Raw genomic sequence first — 27,956 nt, 5'->3', positions numbered from 1 at the left:
GGGCGGAGGGCTGGGGGCGGAGGGCTGGGGGCGGAGGGCTGGGGGCGGAGGGCTGGGGGCGGAGGGCTGGGGGCGGAGGGCTGGGGGCGGAGGGCTGGGGGCGGAGGGCTGGGGCTAAGGGGCGGGGGCTTAGGGGCGGGGGCTAAGGGGCGGGGGCTAAGGGGCGGGGGCTAAGGGGCGGAGGGCTGGGGGGCGGAGGGCTGGGGGCGGAGGGCTGGGGGGCGGAGGGCTGGGGGGCGGAGGGCTGGGGGGCGGAGGGCTGGGGGGCGGAGGGCTGGGGGGCGGAGGGCTGGGGGGCGGAGGGCTGGGGGCGGAGGGCTGGGGGGCGGAGGGCTGGGGGGCGGAGGGCTGGGGGGCGGAGGGCTGGGGGGCGGAGGGCTGGGGGGCGGAGGGCTGGGGGCGGAGCGCTGGGGGCGGAGCGCTGGGGGGCGGAGCGCTGGGGGGCGGAGCGCTGGGGGGCGGAGCGCTGGGGGCCGGAAGGGAGGGGAGTGGAGAGGAGGGGAGGGGAGTGGAGGGGAGGGGAGCAGAGGGGAGGGGAGCAGAGGGGAGGGGAGCAGAGGGGAGGGGAGGGGAGGGGAGCGGAGGGGAGCAGAGGGGAGGGGAGGGGAGCGGAGGGGAGGGGAGCGGAGGGGAGGGGAGCGGAGGGGAGGGGAGCGGAGGGGAGGGGAGCGGAGGGGAGGGGAGGGGAGCGGAGGGGAGGGGAGGGGAGGGGAGCGGAGGGGAGGGGAGGGGAGGGGAGCGGAGGGGAGGGGAGGGGAGCGGAGGGGAGGGGAGCGGAGGGGAGGGGAGCGGAGAGGAGGGGAGCGGAGAGGAGGGGAGCGGAGAGGAGGGGAGCGGAGAGGAGGGGAGCGGAGAGGAGGGGAGCGGAGAGGAGGGGAGCGGAGAGGAGGGGAGCGGAGAGGAGGGGAGCGGAGAGGAGGGGAGCGGAGAGGAGGGGAGCGGAGAGGAGGGGAGCAGTGAGGAGGGGAGCGGAGAGGAGGGGAGCGGAGAGGAGGGGAGCGGAGGGTTGGGGCGGAGTGGAGCGGAGGGTTGGGGGCGGAGTGGAGCGGAGGGGTGGGGGGCGGAGTGGAGCGGAGGGGTGGGGGGCGGAGTGGAGCGGAGGGGTGGGGGGCGGAGTGGAGCGGAGGGGTGGGGAGCGGAGGGGTGGGGGGCGGAGGGGAGGGGGCGGAGGGGAGGGGGCGGAGGGGTGGGCATGGAGGGGGCGGGAAGTGGAGGGGAGGGGGCGGAGGGCTGGGGGGCAGAGGGGAGGGGGCAGAGGGCTGGGGGGGCAGAGGTGTGGGGGGCGGAGGGGAGGGGAGCGGAGGGGAGGGGAGCGGAGGGGAGGGCAGGGGAGCGGATGGAGGGGAGAGGAGCAGATGGAGGGGAGAGGAGCAGATGGAGGGGAGAGGAGGGGAGGGGAGCAGAGGGGAGGGGATGGGAGCGGTGGGGAGCGGAGCAGAGGGGAGGGGATGGGAGCGGTGGGGAGCGGAGCAGAGGGGAGGGGATGGGAGCGGAGCAGTGGGGAGGGGATGGGAGCGGAGCAGTGGGGAGGGGATGGGAGTGGAGCAGTGGGGAGGGGATGGGAGCGGAGCAGTGGGGAGGGGATGGGAGCGGTGGGGAGCGAAGCAGAGGGGTGGAGAGGGGAGGGGATGGGAGCGGAGCGGAGGTGTTGGGAGCAGAGGGGAGGGGATGGGAGCGGTGGGGAGCGGAGCGGAGCTGATGGGAGCAGAGGGGAGGTGATGGGAGCAGTGGGGAGGTGATGGGAGCAGAGGGGAGGGGTGGGGAGGGGATGTGATCGGTGGGGAGCAGAGGGGTGGGGAGGGGATGGGAGCGGTGGGGAGCAGAGGGGTGGGGAGGGGATGGGAGCGGTGGGGAGCAGAGGGGTGGGGAGGGGATGGGAGCGGTGGGGAGCAGAGGGGTGGGGAGGGGAGCGGGTGGGAGCGGAGCGGAGCGGAGGGAAGGTGATGGGAGCGGAGCGGAGGGAAGGTGATGGGAGCGGAGCGGAGCGGAGGGAAGGTGATGGGAGCGGAGCGGAGGGGACGGGAGGGGACGGGAGCGATGGAACCAGGATGGGACAGGACACGAGGGGAGCGGAGGGGAGTGGAGCAGAGCGGAGTGGAGCGGAGGGGAGTGGAGCGGAGCGGTGGGGAGCGGAGCGGTGGGGAGCGGAGCGGTGGGGAGCGGAGCGGTGGGGAGCGGAGCGGTGGGGAGCGGAGCGGTGGGGAGCGGAGCGGTGGGGAGCGGAGCGGTGGGGAGCGGAGCGGTGGGGAGCGGAGCGGTGGGGAGCGGAGCGGTGGGGAGCGGAGTGGTGGGGAGAGGTGGGGAGGGGACCGGGGGGCGGTGAGGGGAGGGGTCACATGAGGGGTGGGGAGGGGTCACATGAGGGGTGGGGAGGGGCACATGAGGGGAGGGGAGGGGACACATGAGGGGAGGTGAGGGGAGGGGAGGGGTCACATGAGGGGAGGTGAGCGGTGGGTAGGGGATCGGAGGGGAGGGGAGCGGAGGGGATGGGAGCGGAGGGGAGGGGCTGCGTAGGGGAGGGGCTGCGTAGGGGAGGGGCTGCGTAGGGGAGGGGCTGCGTAGGGGAGGGGTGCGGATGGGAGGGGAGCGGAGGGGATGGGAGCGGAGGGGAGGGGCTGCGTAGGGGAGGGGTGCGGAGGGGATGGGAGCGGAGGGGAGGGGCTGCGTAGGGGAGGGGTGCGGAGGGGACGGGTGCAGAGGGGAGGGGAGCAGAGGGTGGGGAGGGGAGCGGAGGGTGGGGAGGGGAGCGGAGGGGTGGGGAGCGGAGGGGTGGGGAGCGGCGGGGTGGGGAGCGGAGGGGTGGGGAGTGGAGGGGTGGGGAGCGGAGGGGTGGGGAGCGGAGGGGTGGGGAGCGGAGGGGTGGGGAGCGGAGGGGTGGGGAGCGGAGGGGTGGGGAGCGGAGGGGTGGGGAGCGGAGGGGTGGGGTGGGGAGCGGATGGTTGGGGAGGGAAAACGGAGGCTGCAGCTGAACTCCTTTACAGCAAGACAGTCACCTTGTCACATGCCAAAGAGTTCACTAGCAGTACTACTTGTGTTAAATTAGATTTATTTTCTGCATTAGGAATGCACTAGTAAAAAAAACAAGAAAAAGAAGGGGGGCCAGGTGGGGGGGTGGGGGAGAAACCACATTATTCAATGCTTAATTGAAATTACTTACCTTTTCTATAGTCTGAAGGCCATGCAAAGTGCTTAATATCTCATCACACATTATGAGCTCCGAAAACAGTCATTTGAAGGTCATTACAAAAGCAGCCACAAAGACAATATGAATGCTACGTGAACTGAAGGAGGCCGTTATGGAAAAATCTGAAGTAGGGGCAAGTAGACTACTGATAAAATTTATATGCTGTACATCACCAATTATTTCAATTCATTAAGCCTATTAATGCAAGGGGGCTATCGTCTGATAACAGGTGCTAACAAAAATTAATCCCTTGGAAAAATAGGGATCGCAAGATATTTATATTTTAATCAAATACTGAAATCAATATCTGTGATAGTGCACCAAGGGCAAAGGCATCCACGGCCATGAGTTCGTGACAGTGTGCCCCAGGATGCCAAGTCGTTATAGTGGTGAGCAAAGCACAGCTACCCTAGTTTTGGAAGGCCAGCATATGAATGCTAAGGTCAGAAACTAAAACATAGATGGAGTTTTCGAGGCCACATACTCCTTGGCAATAAGCAGGTGGGCGAGTCTAAGGAATTGATGACTGGATAAAGAAAAATAGTCCATCATCAAAATTTCTTTCATAAGAGGAAGAATGAAGTGTGAATTATTTCAGATACTGTATCGGCAGATTTTCCAGTGGAGAAACTGATGTAGGACAATACAACTTTGACATGAAATTTATTGTTAACGTAGCTTGTATGACATCACAGGTCACAAAAGTTATAAGCAGGAATAACAAATCATTGTGTGGAAGAGAACATGCAGCTCCTTCCTGAGTTTATACTAGAATTGCCCCTATCCTAAAACCATTAGTTTTTGTGTAAGGTTCTGTCTTATCATTTTGATTATACAATGCTAGAACTGGAGATGATGATGTTCTTCCTCCATGACAAAGGAAGATCTTTCTTCCACTTTATTTCAGGAAAATTTATTATTTCCCAGCAGTAGAGTTCTTGCAAGGGACATGCCTTTGTACAGAAGTCCTTTGTGGATCACCAGTAGTACAAGCTTATTCTGAGAAAACAACTATCATCAGTATACCAAGTAGTGAGAAAATCTAGTGACTACTCTTATTTTCTCTGGATCACCATCATTCACTACATACTCCAAGGTTTTTCTCTCTCCAGGAGTGAAGAGGCATTTTATTTTTATTTATTTATTTTTTTTTATTTTTTTTTTTTTTTTTGATTAGGCAGACACTGTAATCTGAACACACATCAACCTGGAGATGTCTATCATACATTCAAAGGTGGCTGGAGCATTTCATAGTCCAAATGACATAACTTTAATCTCACAGAGGTCATCAGGAGGTATCTGGTCAGTCTCATCAGCCTCCATTTGTCAGTAGTCTGTTTCTATGCCATGGCTCACAGATATTTTGCTCTTTTGAAGCAGTCCAGGGCGTCATCAGTGCAAGGCAATAGACAGACATCTTCCTTCATTATTTTCTTCAGTTGTCAGTAGTCAATATACAAACAGCCAGGCTGTTACCCTGCTCATCAGATAATTTCTGTGTCTACAGAATAAGAGTGGTCCTATCACACTTCCCTGTGGCACTCCTGGTGATACCTTTGTCTCTAATCAACACACACTGTCAATGGCAATGTACTCAGTTCTACCACTTAAGAAGTCTTCAAGCCACTCACATACCTGGGAACCTACTCGGTATGCTTGTACCTTCATTAACAGCTTGCAATAGGCAACCGTGTCAAACCTTTCCAGAAATCTCAGAATACAGAATCTGACTGTTGGTCTCCATCCGTGGTTCACAGAATATCATGCGAGAAAAGGGAAAGCCGAGTATCCCACACGCAATGGTTTCTAAATCCATGCCGAGTCATTGACAAATGTTTGACTTTACAGAAAAACAAGTCCCTGGATTGATTAGTGTCTGAACCGGATGGCCATCAATGGTAATGTTGATACTTCCTGTCATATTGATAACTATCGTCCATGATGTCTTTCAGCATAATAATAATTGAACACTAGTCTTCTTTCTCTGCAGTACTGCACAGTGTCCGGGGCATCCACAGTGAAAACAGATGGGCATTTTGTCCTCCATCCTCCAAATGTCTGTTCTACTACAGGACATTTTACTTGGTGCACAAGTTGATTGTAACTGTTTTGGTCATATGCTGGGTTGTTGATTGAAAACAGTGGCCAAAGTCTGAGTCCATTCTTCACAATGGGTTTGACTTGTGATGGAGGTTGGTGCCAAAGATCAATACACCACTTTTTTAACAGTCTCTATTACCTTCTGACATATGAGGTCAACACTAATGGCTGCTATCTCTTGTGTACTTGATCTGACAATTCTGGCTGCCATACACTGCTGTAACTCTTCTTGCTGTGTCTCTTCTATTACTACACTCTAAGGAGGGAGGGGGGGGGGGGGAATGCCCAAGAGGAACTATCCAAATAGGATGGAAATCAGTACATGTGATGCATGTACAGACAAACTAATGATTACAATTTCAGAAAAATTGGATGTTTTATTCAAGACAAAGAGCTTCACAAATTGAGCATGTCAGTGAAGCACTGGTCCATCACTGGCTCTTATGCAAGCAGTTATTTGGTTTTGCATTGATTGATTGATTGATTTGTTGGATGTCCTCCTGAGAGCTATCATGCCAAATTCTATCAAATTGGCACATTAGCTTATCAGAATCCCAAGATGGTTGTAGGGCCCTGCCGATAATATTCCCAATGTTCACAGTTGGGGAGTTATCTGGCGATCTTGCTGGCCAAGGTAGGTTTTACCAAGCATGAAGACAAGCAGTAAAACATCTTATGATGTGCACATAGGCACGATCTTGCTGAAATTTCAGCCCACAGAGACTTGCCATTGAGGGCAACAAAATGGAGCATAGTGTGCCACAGATAACAACCAAAATTGTCCTGCTATGAAAAGAAATGGCACCTCAGACCACTGCTTCAGGTTGTTGCACTCTATGGTGGATGACAGTCGGGTTGGTATCCCACAGGCCGGCGAGGCGTCTGGATGTCCTGGACAGCAGTGGAATATCAACCTGACTGCCGTCCTCCATTCATCGCAAGAACCACAAGTGCTGGTTGAGGTGCCATTTCTTTTCACAGCAGGGGCACTTACTGCTGTGGTATGTTGACGATATTTTATGCCCCATTTTGTTGTCCTTCATGGCAAGCCATTCTGGGCTTACATTTCACCAAGATTATGCCAGCCTGCATATGGCAAGTTTCTACTGCACGTGTTCATGCTTGGCAAACCCTAAGTTGGACAACCTGGTACTTCACCATGTCCATTTTTATGACTAAGATGTTGATTGACAGGAAGGACAGAGCTGGATAGTGATGTGACTTTTAAGATAAATTCATTGCATGAATATCGACATTTCCCCTAGTTTTGATATTTTAGTATGAAGACTATTATCAACATTTAACTCCAAATGAAGTTCATCTCAGGAATTCCATTTATATTGTACAAAATAAATATCACTGATTGCAAAATAATTGCTGCAACACTGAGTTGCTGTTTTTGGAGCACTTTTCTTCTTTCTCCCGATGCTGACTGACCAACTTAAGATAACTTTTCTCACCACAATAAATATGCCGAAATTCTATTTTTTGAAATGTCAGAAATACGTACATGGATCAGAAAACTTACTAACAGGTTAATTATTAACCTAGTGACCAGTTTCTCGTAATGAAGCTATACGCTTGACTGCAGAACACTTAACTCACAAGTGGACCATTGTGCACATGTAACCGAAATTAAATCATGTTTGAAAATTCTGACATTGTCCTCATTTGCGGTAAATGATAAATGTGATGTAATCTTAATATTTTGTTTGTATAATGTGCACACAACTTCAATAACGGAAAAGTTACTGCACTTCGAAAATTCAGTAACAATAGGAAATGCATATCTGAATACAGCCTGGGTATCACGGCCGGACGACTGGGGGGGGGGGGGGGGGGGCCACGGCACGGCCGGAGGGCGGGGTCAGCACGGCACGGCCGGAGGGCGGGGTCAGCACGGCACGGCCGGAGGGCGGGGTCAGCACGGCACGGCCGGAGGAGAATGGCATTGGCTGGGGGCAGCACGGCTGGAGGAGAATGGCATTGGCTGGAGGAGAATGGCATTGGCTGGAGGAGAATGGCATTGGCTGGAGGAGAATGGCATTGGCTGGAGGAGAATGGCATTGGCTGGAGGAGAATGGCATTGGCTGGAGGAGAATGGCATTGGCTGGGGGCAGCACGGCTGGAGGAGAATGGCATTGGCTGGGGGCAGCACGGCTGGAGGAGAATGGCATTGGCTGGGGGCAGCACGGCTGGAGGAGAATGGCATTGGCTGGGGGCAGCACAGCTGGAGGAGGATGGTGTTGGCTGGAGACTCCTTGATAGTTGGGTTGAGAGCAACATGGTGGTGGCAAATGAATTAGGGTAGTGCTATGCTGGTTGGAAAAAATGGTTAGAACTAACCCCATTATTGATTGGTGGGTGTGGTTTACATAATTGAGAACTTTCCTGCAATAGACTTGAACTCATTTTCTTTGAAATCTGATTTTCTACTGTTCAGAATTGTACCAAAAGAACTTCATTACACACGTAAACTTTAAATAAATGTTGTCAGCCACTTGAAAAAAGAAGAATATATGTACTATGTAATGCAAATGAACACATTTATTTTCAAAAGTATTACTATTACATTAAATATCTTCATTTCAGCTTGTAATTATACTACTGGTGTTCAAAATTACTTTAACTTCATGGTTAAAGTACTGCAGAAGCCATACCCTGAATTGCAATGAACGATATGTACCACAGTAATTAATTTTTCAATCACCAAATGACAATTGTTTCAATTAACATTATATTTGCAAGTGCATTTATACTGTACCCACACTATATTTTAAGGACAACACACGAAAACTACATTGTATAGACACAAAAATTAGTAGAACTATCAGTCAAAAACTGGACTAGACAAAGTATAAATGTTGGCATATGCAGAAACTAAAAAGTACTGCAATGACGAAAGTTAGTAAGTACACATGAACTGTGTAGCATACACTACATTTACAATGAAAGCTGCACACGCACAAGACTGTCATCCTATTAAGAAATGAAAACAACAGTTTTGTTCATAATATTGTTCTGGAGAAACAGCCACTTATAAATCCTACAGATAAATATCTCAACATGTTTTAACAAATTGTCTCAATATAATATATGGTCCCATATATCACCTATTAGAAAGTGACAGCCAGTACCATTTTCTCCATATCACTGAACTTTTCCACTTATCAAGTTTTTCAAATACATTCTAGTTATAAATCCAATTAATACTGAAATTACAAAAGATGACATGCAGTCTAAAATGTCAGTAGTAATAATAATAATAATGAATGTAATCATGAAAGAAGAAGTAAATATACTGTAGCTTTTTAATGCTTTCTTTGAAGGTAATGTATTATAAATGGTGCTAATATGATTTATGCAAAATTCCATTCATCTATTGCACAATTGTAATGGCTGTGCCTACAATCATATAGGCTAAGACATGCAGTTATGATTTTTTTAAAAATGTTTCTGTTGATATTTGAAGTGAATGAATCTCTGCAATACATTTTGTGATACTTCTGAACTAACATGAACCTCTCATATCTAATACAAAAATAGACCACAGGAAAGAACAATTTCAAGTCTTCTGCAAGGTATTATTAATCCACATTGTTATATTTGTAATGGTCTGTTAACATTTACATCAAGATGACTCTAATTAGAGTATTGCCTCACCAATCAAAGTGTGTGCTTGGATGGAGTCATCTACATAACTACCTGTGCTTCAATAGAGCCAGGGCTCTCTGTACACTACTATTGGGTACCAGCTTGTCTGGAAAGCAGAACAATAAGAATTTTATAATATTGCACTACATGTTTACTTTTACATTTACACTGAGTTCAGTCATCCTCTGCTGCTTTCCTTCCAAACTACAACATAGCATAGTGACGTCACTATGCACACACTTCTATTGGCTCAGCCATATCTAGAGATTACCAAATTACAAACACTTTACAGATTGGTTAACTACTGTTGCTGCAGCACGTAGGAATGAATTAAACATCGCTGGAGTTAGTAAAGCTATAGCAAGTCACTCATCTGTGATAAAATCAGTGTCATATGTGACTGTGCTTACACTGTAATCATTTGCATTTCAACTTTGATAGTTAATGTGTCCTTGATTTTTGTATAAATAGATCAGCCCTTCTGATTATATCAGTTTCCATGTTCAGTACTATATTTCTTCTTCCATGATACCACATCTATCTCCCCCTTGCAATAAACTTCAGCCAACCACAATTGTAACTGGTCATATTTTGTATGTCCCTCTTTCAGTTGTCAATTAGTAATATTTTTTTACTTTCAACAATTTAGCAATCTGTTACTCTAGTCACAATTTACTTTATCACATTTAAGCTAACATTCTTCTCTCCCCAGAATATTCCTAGAGATAGAATTATGTTAATAAACAGTTGGAATATTTACTTTATCACAAGGAATTTAAGTTATATCTAGGCACAGCCCACTTTCAAGATGTAACTACAATTACATGAAAGACAAGAAGGTTTAAAAAAAATACTGCGACAGGCTAAGTTAATTTAGGAAATATTACATATGAAAATACACACACTCACAAAAAGGCTAGTGTCTCCTATTTATATGTGCACCTTAGGCCTCAAATAACTGAACATTCCTACATCAATGTTTGGACAAACCAGTAGTTTGAATCATGAAAACTTATTCTGGATACCTCGTAAGGGAGCTTCATCAGAAATAAGAAATCATAACACTCACATATGAAAATTAATAACTGAATGATATAATAGTACATAAACTCTTCCTCAGTTATTGGATATCAAAATTATGGCACATTAGATTTGGATTAATTTATTTATTATGTAGTATAATAGGTAGGACATTTTAATAAAATTCAGAAATTTAACATAAATTCACCAATTCCACAGCCAGAGTAGCTTCAATACATTTTTATCTGGCCACTGCAATAATTACTGGTGACAAAATTTTGAAGGTAGTTAACGAGGGGACTTGCACATAATCAACATGTTTGATCAAACAGTAATAAGTCCAGTTGCTTTTCTTAAAAGGACAGTTATAAATCTAACACAAAAACTCTTAAATCAATACTGAGGCACACAAATTTCAGTCAGCAATGGTCAGTTACACTGCTTCACCTGTTGAGCTTTCTAATGGAATTTTGCACACAACTGCAACATCACAAATTATCATCTTACAGATTCCACAGTTATGGAAGAGGAGGAAACATAGCTGCTGATAGTTTCATGGCAGAAAATAAATATTTCATTCCTTGTTTTATTTCCATATTCAAACAGCTGTATTTATCGCTTTTAAATTAAATTTTGATCAATTTTGAAGCCACGAGACTCCATCTTTAGGCAATAAACGTCGCAATCTACATATAGTACATCTGCAAGTATACCATCTGAGCGTGTGGCAGCTGATCCATCCATAATAATGTATGTTGATGGCTCAATGAACTCCCTAATGTTCAAGTGATCTACATACATATTTACTGTACACTGACCCCTCATTTAGTGATTTGATATGGAGCCATGTGATTTTAAAATCAATTGTAATCAATTGGAAAACTGTCTGAATGTAGAAATAATGGAATAAATAGTATTTACTTTATGTCATATAAAATATTATTGCTAAATCTGCCATTTGTATTCCAGGGGGAAATGAAATGGACGAGTGCACTCAAATTTGCAATGTGGATGAAGTAGGCCCATCTGATGACAGCTAGGACAGCACAGCATTATGCTTACGAGAAGGCACTGTCAAGCCCGGCTTCTGGACATTAAATGATTGAATGCTGCACTAAGTTTTTACTGTTTAAAAACTTACTTTCACACAACAACGTCGGTAAAAATATGTCATCAGTTTAATGTAAGTGTAAATGTTTCAGTCTGTACTCTGCCTAACTGACCTAACTACTTATTTTCTAGAATATGTTGCCAATTAAAAATTTAAAAAGACACTGCCCATACAGGTCTAAAAATGGTACACATGTGTGTATTTGCATATGATATGGAACTACAGTATGTACAACACAGGACCATACAAAGCTGCTAAGTTATGGCTAGAGAAGATGCAGATATTATCACAAACGAGAGATTTAGTGGTACATACACATTTTTTAGAAGTTTGTTGAGGAGAAGTGAAGCATAAAAAAATTAGAGATTTTTTCTCGACTTAGAAATGGGAAGGGATGCACTAGTGGCAACTGAAGGGAGCTGGTCACAAAAGCAAAGAAGATTTAAATTACTAGTTCCATGACTAGAACTGTGACTGCCATGAAGCTACCCCAATCAGGTAATCAATTTTTCACATATAATCTCAGCAATATTTCACTCGTAATCTTTACCTACTTTTCAACACAAAAGAAATCAGGAATGGGCTGCCCAAACTGATATGCCTCAAATATGCCAATAAGAAAAATATATGTTTTCTCTCACAAAACAGGTGAATAGGATAATCAGCTAACTAGACAGGCATCTTCAATGTAAATTGATTGTAAAATCAAACACATTACTATTATAATTTCATTATTTTTTTACGCTGTTTTCCATTAATTTGTTTACCTTTTAAACATTTGTTTCAACACCTGAAACCTATTATTTCTCAAGTATTAAAATTTGATTTTACACCTAACATTTTCATGCTAACTCCTGCCCCTTCTCCCCCACCTCTCACTCCCACCCCCTCCTCACCCAGTCTGCATCAAAATTACTTTCTTTTTGCCCTAGACAGCTTTTCTCTCTTTTGTCTTCATTTCTCCTACTTTGTCTTTAATCCAAAATAACAACTCCATAATTTCCAAAATCTCATGATGCAACAAATTTCATCTTTTATGTTTCCATTAACAGTGTTATAGCATCTTTATGCAGGGTTATTCATGAGGTAGCACAACAAACCCAACAGTAACCACAGCAGCCAAATCCCAAAACAAAATAGATACCTTTAGTCTGGTAGGTGACCTGTGTAACAGTTATTATGAAAATAAATTACTCTCTTCCCTTTGCCACACATATTTTCAAATTAGTAACACATTTTGTGGAGACAGAATCATAAACCTGAATCTAACTCATCAAGAAAGAGAGAAAGAGAGAGAGAGAGAGAGAGAGAGAGAGAGAGAACATGGTTAGAGCACTGTGCTTTGCATAAGATACCTATCATACCATTGTATAAATAATAGTCTGTTCCCAGATTTCTGGAATGGAGTGGTGGTAATACTGGGAACAAGAAAAAGGGAACAATGGATGACAGCAAAACCTATAGACCAATTAGTCTTGCCTGTATTTTAAGTAAAATATTTAAGGGGATCACTGACTGTGTGTGTGTGTGTGTGTGTGTGTGTGTGTGTGTGTGTGTGTGTGTGTGTGTGAAAATGTTAATATAATTTACAACAGAGTAATACTGTATATTACTATACTTCAACTTTTATAATGCTAGAAAATATGCTGGAAATGTACCATTAAAAGTTAGAGCTTGTGAATTTTTTAAGTTTATTGTTTACTCTCCACATGTGCTTTTACCTATCACACAAACTTCCAGAAGAGTATTTGACTTTTGACTTATAGTAACACAATGTAGATAAAATTACTTTCATTTACGGTTCAAAGAAAATTACGGGGAGTCTGATACAAAAAACTATAGATATGACATCATAAAGCACGTTCTTCCAATGACACTGGAATAGATCATGTGGACAATACTGCACAATCAATACACATCATATAGTATTCACATGGTTTTCCATAACAATAACTACATTTATGATCTTTGCCTCTGACTTCATGCTCATCTAAAACAGCATAACAGTAATTTGCTGTTTAACAGTGAGTTAAAGTGAAAAGGCGAATTAAAATCTGAATGAGGCAACACCAACCAGAGAACATGTGCACCAAGTGTCATTACTATGGCAAAATTGTACTATAATGGGGGTCAGCAATATTCTCATCAATATTCCATTATGAATCCACGTAGTATTTATATGACGATTTGTAATCTCTCTCTCTCTCTCTCTCTCTCTCTCTCTCTCTCTCACACACACACACACACACACACACACACACACACACAAATGTAAATGTAAATGAATTACGAAACTTCAAACTATGTTGAATGCTGTACATACCATGCTTCACTAATTCACATTTTGTACTTTTGAGTATTTCAGTAGATCCATCTTCATCCACACTACATGTAGGGTTGGCTTATTTTACCACAAATCTAATAAACTATACTTCATTGTGCTAATTATAATGATTGTCAGATAGGAATGCTAAGCATTTAATAGTATGTACAGACCTTCTGAATACTTAGAACCATATTGAGACTGCAGAAATAAGGGCTGTACATGTTCTTTACACATCTGAATATTTATTAAATTTGCCTTGTTCTTACTGTAATAACAATCTCTACAGACTGGAAAATAAGCTATATGAATACTTGTTCTATTAGATGCCTTAATTGCCTGGTACCAGACCAAACGCTAAATAAGACTGGAACTAGTAATTGCACTTTCCACAATGGCAGCACTGCACAGTGATGCAATCATTACTTTACAGGAACAATACAGACAAAATTACATTTTTAAGATGCTTTGGCCTTAATTAGTATAAGCATATTCTACTTTACTGGGTACTATATGTTTGAGAAAAAAGGCATAGCAAACAACATTTTCGTTTAACTTATTACCTGAGTCAAGGAATATTTTTTTTCTTAAATCTTAACTCTATATGAATAATAATTATATGCTCATTTTCTCATTCTCCACACGTATCAGGCAAATTTTCAAATTTGGAAATAACTATCTGACCACAACTTATGAAAACCTTAATGAACATGACAATGACAATGAACTGAACTAAGCTACCACTTTAACATGACAACAGACAAAGACATTAACAAATCCTTGTAGCTAGTTGTACAAAAATTTAAAATGATTTGAACTCTGAAGCTAAAGCAGGGTGGGTATTTGGACTACGTATCAATATAATATCATAGAATGATAAAATAACCAAAACATTTTATGTAAACAGTACTGCACAGCAACAACGTATTTAGAGAATGGCATCACAAAACCACCAAATGCTGTTGTAAGGTGTGTGTATTTATGGACAACTAATTTCAGTCAAATGACCAAGTGACAGATGTGACTAAGATGGTCTATTGGTTGAAACTGATCATCAGTAAGTACACAGAACGGTACATTTTCATGGCTATGTGATACCAGCATTTTAAAGATAAAAACCACTGAAACACTGGTACCAAAGTGCTGAAGCATAAACCCTAGGTAGTGAACAACTCAAGTTTCATGGTATAAATTCTGCACACTGAACATTATGAAAATACAGTTTACTGAATATTTGTGTGTGTGTGTGTGTGTGTGTGTGTGTGTGTGTGTGTGTGTGTGTGTGTGTGTGTGTGTTTTAGAACTTCGGCAACCATCCAAATAATGGGAAAACTACCAACAACATGTCTGAAAAAATAAAAAATCACTTGAAGGAAAAATCACTCATAACATACTACTGACAAACTTTCTTAATGATGACCAAGTCATGTACTCAAAGGATTACACAGAAAAAGTAAATACATTCTAGAACATAGGCAGCATGTATGGTTAATGCTGCCTCATTAACCACCACACCCATTAAAACCTACAAGACTTATTCAAAAGCAGCACTGTGTTACACTATCAAGTTAACAAAAGGTGATAAAACATTTGAAAATTTTAAAAGGGAATCCCATTTACAATTTCACAAAGACAGGTGTAGAATGAAAATAATTCCAAGATGCAACCATCTGTCCATTTTAATTCAGGAAATCACTGTCCTATCCAAATGGTGCTTCAGTATTTTTCTAAATACCCAGCCACTAAGCCATATAACATAATTATGACAAATTAAGCAACCAAAAAACAACAAATGACAATTGTAGAATAATTCACAATAAAATTTCATCATCATCTCACAATCACCATTCATATACTTTAAACTAAAAAAAAAGAAACAAATCAATAATTTAGCTACAAAGTCTATGAGTCTAGTAACAATTCAATTAAATGTAACTCACTTATAATGACCATATCACAACCATATGCAGATGATAAACAAGATTCAGTTTTATAGACTCAGAAATAAAATAGAAATAATTATTGCACTCCATCACTATTCTACAATGAAAAAAGACTAAAGCTTTCCACAACACAATATCGCTCTCTCTCTCTCTCTCTCTCTCTCTCTCTCTCTCTCTCTCTCTGTGTGTGTGTGTGTGTGTGTGTGTGTGTGTGTGTGTGTGTGTGTGTGTGTGTGTGTTTTTTTTAAAAAATAGCGTAACGGCTATGGACTAAACTAGCTAGACACCTGAAGAGGTTTGCTATGTTGTGAGGTTTCACTGCAACCCCTAATTTCTGGAAGGACCTCCTCCCATGCACCAAGGCACTGCAATGAAGAGAAAAGGCTTTAAAAAACTGCATGACAGTATTAAACAGCAATATAAAATTACTTCTTAAATAACTGACCTCATACTGCAGTCCTATAAAAAATATTGCCTAAACTTCTAAAAATGTAAGTTATTTAATTCCTTCAGTAAGAGTAATGACAGGAATAATATTTTAAGACACCAGTAAGAATAATATGACAGGACTGAAGTCTTTGCTTGAAATTAATGGTCACTAAGCAGGAAGCTATGACTAGATGTATGATAAAACTTTATGACTGGGATCACTTTGTCCTCCATTTTGTCAGTGGTTGAAGATACTATTAGTGGAAGAATAATATGCTTCCTGCATCTGTTCTTTCCTGATATTCTGGGAAGTCAGCAACAACATGAAAATTGCTCCAATCCATTTTATACTACAAATGCTGGCAGCATTTCCACAAATCTTTCTTAACTGGAAGTATATTCACAGAGACTGATGACAAAAAAGGAGGAAAAAGGTGAGAAGGCTGAGGGAAATGACAGGCATGTTACCCTTTGCAAAGCTTTGAATGGAGGATGTTTGAAGAAAGTATCACATTACCCACGTTCTCTCTGCTACAAGTGAGGCTAATCTTATGCTAGAGCTTAAGGTCCATCATATTTTTAGCCTCTTTAGGCTCCACTACTACTACTACTACTACTACTACTACTACTACTCCCCCCCCCCACCCCCACCTCTCTCTCTCTCTCTCTCTCACACACACACACACACACACACACACACACACACACACATATTCTGACTAATATGGCACAGAATTATTCCTTGTTTTCCATATAATCATTTTTTAAATCACATTTTAGTTTTTACCTTAATTTACCTCATTTGGAGTCACTTTTGTCTTTTACATATAATAGATTTCTCAATGAAATTTGTGTGTGCTCTTAGTGTATTTTTACAACAGTACACAGAACAAAATAAGTAAAATAAGCAAAATAAGCAAAGAAGGATCAAACGTTAATGACACTCATGCAAAAGTAATCAAGATCTAAGGGGGGAAAACAGCATTTTAAGTAATTTTCTCATAGCATAATGAGATACTAAGATGTATACTAACAGAAATGCATGGTAACGTATTAACAAGGAATTAACTCTGAATAAGCAGTTGACTGCTCTGGGAATTGCCAATAGATAAAATTTTTTTGCACCATGGGCTTGCATCCGATGCAGATTAGTTTTGTTTCAGAGTTATATTGCTGAAACAATGAAAATGGAGAAAGATTTAGTGGCATAGGTACACCCAAAACGCTCGATGTGCAAGATCCTGTATGTATGTTATGGAATAATGATAACTATTGGATGTACAAGGAGAAGTATTAAGGGCACCAAAAACAAAGAAACCAATTAAGAAAGTAGGGTATGTAAAAAAAAAATACATTGTCCGTCTGGTCACATGCAACCTGGATGAGTACAGAAAGGAAAGAACTCAATGTTATACATCTTCGTATGCAATCACTCATGGCTAGTTCCAGTTGTTCAAGTCTTCACTATTTGTGCTGCGTTTAACTACATCACAGCACTTAAAATACAGTACGAGTACAAGAAGTTTTTCTTTTATTTTAGGTGGAAATATTTATTTGAATTTTTTATTTCATGAAGAGAAGAGAGACTTTCTCCCAGCTGTTACAGTTTGTGGTTCCCAGATTAGATACCTTATTTATTTATTTTACACATCTAGTTCCATAGCAGTAAATTGTGGCACAATTAACACCATAAAGCTAATAAATGATTAAATAAAATTTACACAAATTCTATGGTGATGACAAGCTGGTGAGTACGCACTCAAATCAACAATGTAACACCAGAAATGTTTTTTTTTTTTTTTTTTTTTTTTCTTCAAGGAACTATATGACAAAATAGGAGTGAGCCATATGGAAAGACTTCAATTTAGACTTAAAAGTGGGTAGATTATTGCCAAGGTTTTTTTTAATTCTTGTGGTAGTTACTGAAAATGGAGGCAGCAGAAAACTGCACACCTCTGCACGTGAGTCAAGGTGGTGTGATGCAAATGCAGATTGGATTTTTGCCTAGTATTAACTGACAAGGTGAGTGAAAGCTGCTAGTTCTTGGTAATAAGCTCAGATTTTTAACTAACAAAATATATATTGAGAGGTCAATGTCAGAATTCCCAGACTCCTGAACACAGGTCAACAAGAGATTTATGAACTTACAACACTTATTACTCAAACTGCCCATTTCTGAACTGAAATTCCTTTTGTAAATGAGAAGAGTTACCCCAGAATACAATGCTGTGTGTTGTAAGTGAATGAAAATAAGCAAAGCTGTCTAATTTACACGTTGGCCTATAGTTATTGTAGATACTGTTCTAATGGTAAATATAGCAGCATTCAATTTTTTGAATGGGAGCCTGAATATGAGCTTCCCATGACAGCTTACCATCTATCTGAACACCTAGGAATTTTGACCGTTCACACTAACTAATCGTATGTCCATCCTGTGTAATCAAAAGATAAGTTGAGTTGAAACGTGTGTTGGACACTTAAAAACCCAAGTCTTACTATGTTTTAGCATAAATTTATTTTCCAAAAGGCATGAACTTATGTCTTGATTTACAGTATTTGCTACTTTACCCCTATGTTGCAGTCAACGTCCCTCACTACTACGCTAGTGTCACGAACAAATAAGAGATATTTTAGAATCACCACTTATATAATATAAGAGACATTTGTGGTTCCAGCACTGATCCCTGGGGACCACACTCCCCCCCACCCCCTTTCATTTAATTGCGCCCCAATCAGGCTCGATGGCTTAGCCATCTTCATTACTGTGGGGAATGATCTTTTCTATCTGTTTTTAAAAGTATGAGAGAAACCAACTGCAGAAATATTTCAAGATCAACACAAACAAACACCTTAGTTAAATCAAACAACACACTTAATGTTTGTAACTTTTTGTTTAATCTGTCAACTGCCTCACAGAGAAAAGGGAATACAGCATTTCTGGTTGTCAAAACACTTCTAAAACCAAATTGTATGTTTGGTAGCTAGTTACATGAACTGAAACGATCAGTTGCCCTTATATATACATCCTTTGCAATAACTTTTGCAAATGCAGAGGGCACAGAAATAGGCCTAAAATTGTCTATCTCATCCCTATCTCCTCTTTCATAAAGTGGTTTCACTCTTGAGCACTTTAATTATTCATGAAACTGACCATTCCTACAGGGGGAGGGGGGGGGGGGGATCACAAATAATGCTAATTACTGGGCTAACATAAGCAGCACAGTTATCTAGTAGCCTGCTAGAGCCATCATCTTTACCAAAAGTGTCCCTAGTCTTCATCAATACGACACCAGTTCCCTCTTATTACTATCACTGAGGTATATCTCAGTCAGTCTTGGAAAGCCATTTTCTAACAGAGAAAGGATTCCCTATAGCAACTAAGGCTTTATTTAATAAGTATGCTATATTCTGAAAGTGATTGTTAAATACTGTACATATACCTGACTTTTCAGAAACAAAAGATTTGCATTACACATAGATTATATCCTTGATGTTGCGCTGTTGGCCAGACATTTCATTGATGACTGAATCATAAGGTTTTAACTTTATCCTGAGAATTAGCTACTCTATTGGCATGTCACATGTTTTTTGCCTTCCTAATAACAATTTTAAGTGTCGAATGTCGTACTGAAATATGAGGTCTGTTCAAAAAATTCTGGAACTTAGTCCACAAAATTTTTCTATACTTACCTTTTACTTATTGTGCATGGTCACCTCCGAAATACTCTCCTCCATAATTGATACACTGCTACCAAATCCGTTTCGACTTCCAGAAGCAGTCTTAGTACGCCTCTTGCTGGATTGCAATTTTCTTTTACCTCGTCTATCACTGCAAATCTTCATCCTTTCACCTGGGTTTTCAACTTTGGAAATAAAAAAAAGTCTGCAGAGGCCAGGTCTGGAGAGTACGGATGATGAGGCTGTACAGTGATTTCGTTTTTGTGCAATAGTCATATGCCAACAGGGTTGAATGTGCGGGTGCATCATTGTGATGCAAGAGCCATGAACTGTCTCACCACATTTCAAGCCATTTCCTTCTCACATTTTCTCACAGGTGTCACAACACCATTGATTAACAGTTTGTCCCTGCGGCACAAATGCACAATGAACTTATACTCCCAAGTCAAAGAGAACTATCAGCATGGTTTTGACATCTGACCTGACCTGACCTGACCTGACGAGCTTTTCTTTGCCTTGGAGAACCTTTCCTGATCCCTTGTGAAGATTGAACCTTGGTCTCAACACCAAACAATAGACCCACGTCTCATCACCAGTTACGATTCTGTTAAGGAACATCTCATTCTCATTTGCATGATATAAAAGCTGTTCACAGATTGCAAGGTGCAGGTTTTTCTGGCCTTGGCTCATGAGTTGTGGGATGAACTTTGTAGCAACACGATGCTTTCCAAGATGCTGTGTCAGGATTTCATGACATGATCCCACTGGAATGTTACATTCTTCTGCAATCTCTCTGATGGTCAATCTTCCATTGCCATGCACAATTTCATTGATGTTCTTGACATGAGCATTGTAGGTATACGTCAAAAGAACATTCTAAACGAGGATCATCTTTAATCTCCCATCTGGCCATCTTTACCATTTTGGAACCATGTGAACCATACATAACACAGATTATGGCTTAAGCACTCATCACTGTAGGCTTCCTGCATCATTTTGTGTGTCTCTGTGAAGGTTTTCATAAGTTTCATACAAAATTTAATGCAGACGCCTTGCTGCTCTAACTCTGCCATTTCAAAATCCGCAAACTGTGCGACACAATGTTCTACTTAGTACAGAACTGAACAATAACTAACAGACATACATCAATGAAACTTACGGCAGTTACACATTAAACACAGACATGTGCAGAGGTGCCAACCACTTTTCACTCCAACACACCACTGGCACAAAATTATGAATGTTCCGGAATTTTTTGAACAGACCTTGTAAGTAGTGTTAAAATGGTTGCCTCCTGTCTCCCCATAGCATATTTGATGGTGTTAATCACTATGATTAATGCAGTTGCTATATTATGCCATTTTAAAAATACCTTATTGACATTTATCATGAATGTGATGTTTTAAACATAATCCATCAGCTGTTCATGTACTCCAGCCTGACATTGGTGTTGCGTACATACTGCTTAATTTTGTTCCACAATTTTCTGTATAGTACTCCATAAAGTTCAGGTATAGGATCTCATTTGAATATGCTATCTGCACAGTTTTGTTAAATTATCTGGTGGTGTTATGTAGTCAGTTCTGTAGTCCTGCTACGTAGCAGACGCTCGCTCTCTCTCTCTCTCTCTCTCTCTCTCTCTCTCTCTCTCTCTCTCTCTCTCTCTCTCGCTGAGTAGACACTAAGGGGCACATTTGTCAAAGTGGAGGAAGTCCAAGACTGAATTCCCAAATTTTCCATTTGTAACAATTCTAACACTATAATTTCTTTTCGAATGCATTTAACTAGCTTGAGTGTGGAGTGTTGTCTCAGCCACGCCGAATGTGTATGGGTGGTGAAAAAGGCAGTGGAGAGTTGTTTTTTGACAGTCAGCCATGGCAGGTGCCCTCTTGCAGTGATTGTGGAGCAGGAAGTTTTATATGTAACGTGCCCAGCAGAGTGAATATTTGATCACATCATGCGGTGTCTGTCAACAGCTCTTGAAGGGTTCTGTATGCCACTTTAATGTCCATGCGGAATGCGTTCCAAGAATCCTTGGAGCAGTCTACAGTCCTGTTTGAGTGCATGGGCATGGAATGTGACCAGCTTAACTGAGATGTAATCAACAGTTGTGGAAAGCTTGCCCAGTTACCAGACTAGGCCACAGAGAAGGGAAGTTGCAGTGGGACGGTTACACTTGTTGTCAGAAGTACGATCATATGGGGGTATCAAGCAAAATTTGTGACTGGATTAAGTATTTTTTGGTAGTGAGGACACAGCAGATTATCTTGCATTAGAGTCATCATCAGATGTAGAAATAACTTCAAGTGTTCCCAGGGAGTTGCACTGGGACCCTTGCTGTTCGTGTTGTATATTAATGATCTTGCAGACAATATTAATAGTAACCTCAGACTTTTTGCAGATTATGCAGTCATCTATAGTGAAATACTGTCTGAAAGAAGGTGCATAAATATTCAGCCAGATCTTGATAAGATTTCAAAGTGCAAAGATTGGCAACTTGCTTTAAATGTTCAGAAATGTACAACTGTGCTCTACACAATATGAAGAAATGTAGTATCTTATGACTATAATATTCGTGATTCATAGGTAGAATCTGCAAACTCTTAAAAATACCTGGTAAAGCAAGTGGTAGACTTCAGCGTACTGGTAGAATACTGAGAAAGTGCAATCACTCTACAAAGGAGGTTGCTTACAAATTATTCATGTGACCTCCTGAGGAATATTGGTCAAGTGAGTGGGATTTTTAACAAATAAGACTAACATGGGGTATTGAACATATACAGAGAAGGGCAGCATGAATAGCCTCAGATTTGTTTGACCACGGGAGATTGTCACAGACATGCTGAAGAAACTTAACAGGCAGACTCTTGAAGATAGACTGCTCATTCACAGTAGTCAGGCAGCTGCCACCAGCCAGGAAACAGCAGCAACAAGGAAGTAACTGATGATGTGACTTTTACGATTTCCTAGTGAGGCGCAAATTATATAGTTTCATCTGTGTACTTTGGTAGTTTAGTTTTTGAATTTATGTGTGTGAACTTGGTATTTAATAGACACAGTTCTCGCATTTTTGTTTTGAGTCAGAAATTAACTGATTTTGTGACATTTTACAAGTTCCGAACTAGCAGCAAATTATTTAGTCTCATCTGTGTGCTTTGGTAGTTTAGTTTTTGAATCTCCACCTGTGAATTTAATTTAGTAGACACAGTTCTTGCATTTTCATCAGTGTTTACTGTAGAGTTCTACAGTGGGTGTTGACAGTCATTCGTTTGTCTGTGAAGTGTAGTTCCACACCTTCTTTAGTATGGATAGGGACTGTGATTGCTGTGTGCGGATGCTGAGTTGGTGACACTTTGCTGTCAGCTCCAAGCTATGTTGGCTTCAGTTGCACAGTTTGAGGCATGAATGGATGGGCATCACTGTTGCGGACCGACCATGGAGATCCAACAGACGTCTAGCTGATTGGTCCACACCAGTGGCCAGCCCAGTTACTGCTTGCATTGAGGTAGATCCCTCACCCATGGTCAAGTGGGAGGTCGCCTCAGGGTGTGGCAGGAAGAGAAAAAAAAAAGACTTCCCAAGGGGCCAAATATAAGGCCTCTAGTTAGTCTTATGAACAGCTTCCAGGTGCTATCTGTGCTTGGCAATGTCCCTCAGCCACATCCAGTCACTTGTCCTGTTTCAGAGGAAACCTCTCAGCCTGCCAGATCTGGGTAATAATAGAGGCTGAGATTATTGGTAGTTGGGAGCTCCAATGTTGGACGCTTTATGGGGCCTCTTTGGGACATGGCTACCAAGGAGGGGAAGACAGCCAGTGCACACTCCGTGTACATACTGGGTTGAGTCATTCCAAATGTGGAACAGGTCCTTCTGGATGCCATGAAGAGCACAGGGTGCAGCCAACTGCAGGTGGTGGCCTATGTCGGTACCAGTTGTGTGTGTGTGTTGCTTTGGATCAGAAGAGTTTTTCTCGGTTTGGAGCGGCAATCTGAAGTGGCAAAGGCTGCCAGTCGAGCTTTCGAGATGAAAACAGAGCTCCCAACTTGCTGCATAGTCAGCAGTACTGATTGCAGACCTCCGACACAGATGTGAGTGGAGAGTCTCAATCAGAGGCTTAGTTCTGCAACCATATAACACAGGAAGAACCTAGATTTAGGAACCATCAGTATAACAGTTGTAAATTGTCATAGCTGTGCTGCGAAAGCAGCAGAGCTCCAGGTGCTAATAGAAAGCACTGGTGCTCAAAGTGTTACAGGCACTTAAAGTTGGCGAAAGCCAGAAATAAGTTCAGCCAAAATTTTTGCAAAGGACCTAAACAATGTTCAGAAAGGATGGGCTAAATACAGTTTGAAGTGGAGTGTTTGTTACTGTTAGAAATAGTTTACCTTGTAGCAAAATTGAAGGAGATAGATCCTGTGAGTTAGTATGGGTAGACATCATTCTTGGCAACTGGCATAAAATAATAATTCGATCCTTTTACCGACTTCCAAACTCAAATGATACAATTGTTAGAAGGTTCAAATAAAACTTGAGTCTAATTTCAAACACGTACCTGACTCATACACTTATAGTTGGAGGTGTCTCCAATTTACCCTCAATATGTTGAGGAAAATAAATGTTTAAATCCTGTAGTATCCATAAAACATCACCAGAAATTGTGCTAAACACATTCTCTGAAAACAATTTTGAACAATCAGTTCGCGAGCCCACTCGGATAGTAAACGGTTGTGAAAATACACTTAACCCCCCTTAGCAACAAACAATTCTGAGCTAATAACGAGCATCAAAACAGATACACAGATTAGTGAACACAGGGTTGCCACAGTGAGACTGAATACCATAACTCCCAAATCCAATAAAAATAAACAAAAAAGTATCTATTCAAAAAATCATATAAAAATTCACTTTATGCCTTCCTGAGAGACAATCTCCTCTCCTTCCAAATTAACAATGTAAGTGTAGCCTAGATGTGGCTTGTATTCAAAGAAAAGCATCACCAGCAATTGAGAGATTTATATCAAATAAATCAACAAAAAGTGGAGCTGATTCCCCATGGTACAAAAAACAGGTCAGAATGCTGTTGCAGAAACAACAAAAAAAGCAAGACAAATTTAAATGAACACAAAATCTCCAAGAGCGGTGATGTTTCACATAAGCTCAAAAGTTAACATGGGCTTCAATACAATAAGACTATTCTAGTTTCCACAATGAAACTTTGTCCCGAAACCTAGCAGAAAATTCAAAGAGATTCTGGTCATATGTAAAGTATGTGACTGGCAGGACATAATAAATGCCTCCTCTGCGCGATAGTAATCTAAGTACTATCAATGACAGTGCTGCTATAGCAGAGTTACTATATACAGCCTTCCAAAATTCCTTAACCAAAGAAGACGAAGTGAATATTCCAGAACTCTAATCAAGAAAAGCTGCCAACGTGAGCAACTTAGAAGTAGATATCCTCGGAGTAGTGAAGCAACTTAAATCACTTAATAAAAGCAAGTCTTCTGTTCCAGATTGTATGCCAATTATGTACCTTTCAGTGTATGCTGATGCAATACCTGCATACTTAAAAATCATATAGAACTGCTTGCTGGATGAAAGATCCATACCCAAAGACTGGAAAATTGCATGGCTCACACCAATATTAAAAAAAGTCAACAGGAGTAATCCACTACATTACAGGTTCATGTCACTGATGTCAATATGTAGCAGGATTTTGAAACATATTCGAACATCATAAATTACCTGAAAGAGAATGGTCCGTAAACACACTGTTAACAAGGATTTAGGGAGCATCACTCTTCCGAAACACAACTAGCTCTTTACTAACATGAAGTGCTGAGTGCTATCAGCAAGGGATTTCAAATTTATTCTGTATTTCTCGATTTCCAGACAGCTTTTGACACCATACCTCACAAGCAGCTTGTAATCAAATTGTATGCTTATGGAATGTCACCTCAGTTATGTGACAGGATTCAAGATTTCCTGTCAGAATCACAATTCGTAGTAACTGATGGAAAGTCATTGCAAAACATGATTTCTGGCATTCCCCAAGGTAGTATTATAGGCCTTCTGCTGTTCCTTATCTATATAAACAATTTAGGAGACAATCTTAGGTTATTTGCACATGACGCTATTGTTTATTGTCTAGTAGACTCATCAGAAGATCAGAACAAATGAAAAAATGATTTAGATAAGATATTGGTATAGTGTGAAAATTGGCAATTGATCCTAAATAATGAAAAGCGTAAGGTCATTCACACGAGTGCTGAAAGGAATCCATTAAACTTCAGTTACACAATAAATCAATCAAATTTTAACACTGTAAATTCAACTAAATACTTAGGAATTATTATTACAAACAACTTAAATCTGAAAGAAAACACAGAAAATAATTTGGGGAAAATGAACCAAAGATTGGTTTTATTGGCAAAATGCTTATAAGATGCAACAGAGCTACTACACAGACTCCCTGCACTAAGTTTGTCTGTTCTCTTTTGGAGTACTGCTGCATTGTGTTGAATTATTATCAGATACGATTAATAGAGTACATTGAGGAAGTTCAAAGAAGGGCAGCACATTTTGTATTATTGAGAAATAGGGGTGAGAATGTCAGACACGGTACAGGATTTGTGGCGGACATCATTAAAACAAAGGCGTTTCTCACTGCGATGTGATGATCTCATGGAATTTCAATCACCAATTTTCTCCTCTGAATTAAAAAAATATTTTGTTGGCACCAAGCTACACACGGAGAAATTATCATCACAATAAAATAATGGAAACCATAGCTCATACCAAAAGATGTGTGTGTGTGTGTGTGTGCGTGTGTGTGTGTGTGTGTGTGTGTGTGTGTGTGTGTGTGTGTGTGTGTGTGTTTCTTTCACACACTGTTTGAGAGTGGAATAATGGAGAATTAGAGTGAAGGTGGTTCGATGAACCCTCTGCCAGGCACTTAAGTGTGACTTGTAGAGTAGCCATGTAGATGTAGATGTAGATGTCGATACAGAAACTAGTCCAAGAAAGCCTACTTACGAAGTTTCAAGGACCAGCTTCAAGTAAATTATACGAGCGTTGCCCAGAAAGTAATGCACCGCATTTTTTTCCTTCAACAATTCTTTATTGAACAAAATGAGAATCACACACACACACACACACACACACACACACACACACACACACACACACACACACACACAAAAGAATGGTGTTTTGTCTACACGCCCTATTTTTCCAAGTAATCTCCACCCCATTCTATGGCCTTCCTCCTTGCTCTGTCGGTAGCAATCCTTGTCCTGGTGGTGGAGCCAGTGCTTCACTGCGTGAATCACCTCCTCATCGTTCTCACTGTGCCCAGTGAATAACTGTACTTCTGTTAACAGAAGATGCTCCATAGACTTCGTACAAGCATTTGTGAATACTCCCCACAGTTTCTTTCTCTGCAGTGAAAAATTCAATGACGGCATGTTACTTGCAATGTACATCACCTACGGATGCCATTCTGAAACTGTCCTGCAGCTACGCTATCTGTCGGAAGTGATGGAAACTTGGCACACTCACTCAGGACACTTCAAATAATACATACGTACTGTTTCACATTTGTAGCATCGTTTTCAGTGGAGAAAAAATGTGGTGCATTACTTTCTGGGCAACCCTTGTACAACCACCCTCCACTTATCGCTCACATCAGGATCATTAGGACAAGATTAGATTAATCTACAGCATACACAAAGGCATTTAAACAATCTTTCTTCTCACGCTCAATACATGAATGGAATGAGAAAAAACTCTAATAACTGATACAATATGATGTACCCTCTCCCATGCACTTCAGAGGTTTGCAGAGTATGGATATACATGTAGGAGTTGCTTAATTTGTCTAATAATTGTTCTAGTTTTATACTGTCTGTGTTAATGAATTGCTCAGTTTTTGAAAAGGTGTTTGTATTGTGTGACATAGTAGCTGAGCCATGAAGTGCTATCTATTAACTGACAAAAATACTAACTGATTAAATCACTTATTGTTTTTACTCCTGTGGCGCTATTCAGTTTACAAGTAAGGATTGTAAGATTGTCAGTTTTACTGAGCCAGTTAGTGGATAGGAACTAATAGTCAACTTTATTATTGACATTTCTTAAACCTAGAAGAAAATTTTCATTTTGACATTCAGTTTTAAAAGTGCAATGGTTGCCTTATTTGAAAGAGTTGTTGTGTTTATTGGTCAGGAATTGTTTTAATTGCAAAAGGTGTTAAGGCTGACTGTTTTGCTGAGTCAGACAGTGGCATATAATAGTTAAACCAGTTTTAAAATTTATTATTACTATTTCTTAGATTGGAATAATATTTTATTGGTTTTAAAACATGGAATGAAAGCCTCATTTGATTGTGTTGTTACTTCTCTTAATAAGGAATTGTTTCAATTGTAAAAAGTTTTAAGGCTGGCCGCATTGGGGTGTTAGCAAGTGGAAGGTTTAAGTTGAACTAGTTGTCAGTTTATTGGTGCTATTTCTTGA

General features: G+C 41.7%; 1 protein-coding gene across 1 annotated transcript in view; it reads right to left on the bottom strand.

The window, feature by feature from the left end:
- Positions 1–7,813: 7,813 nt before the first annotated feature.
- LOC126185181 (sorting nexin-7-like) overlaps positions 7,814–27,956 on the bottom strand; it is a 142,773-nt gene continuing 122,630 nt past the window's right edge. The window contains exon 10 of the mRNA XM_049928038.1: positions 7,814–15,700. Coding sequence (XP_049783995.1) covers positions 15,611–15,700 — 90 coding nt within the window. The 3' untranslated portion in view covers positions 7,814–15,610. The remainder of the gene's footprint in view (positions 15,701–27,956) is intronic.

This window comes from Schistocerca cancellata, chromosome 4, assembly GCF_023864275.1.
Source record: "Schistocerca cancellata isolate TAMUIC-IGC-003103 chromosome 4, iqSchCanc2.1, whole genome shotgun sequence".
NCBI lineage: Eukaryota > Metazoa > Arthropoda > Insecta > Orthoptera > Acrididae > Schistocerca > Schistocerca cancellata.
The sequence above is the reverse complement of the archived record's forward strand: the minus strand, read 5'-3'. Positions and strand labels throughout refer to the sequence as shown.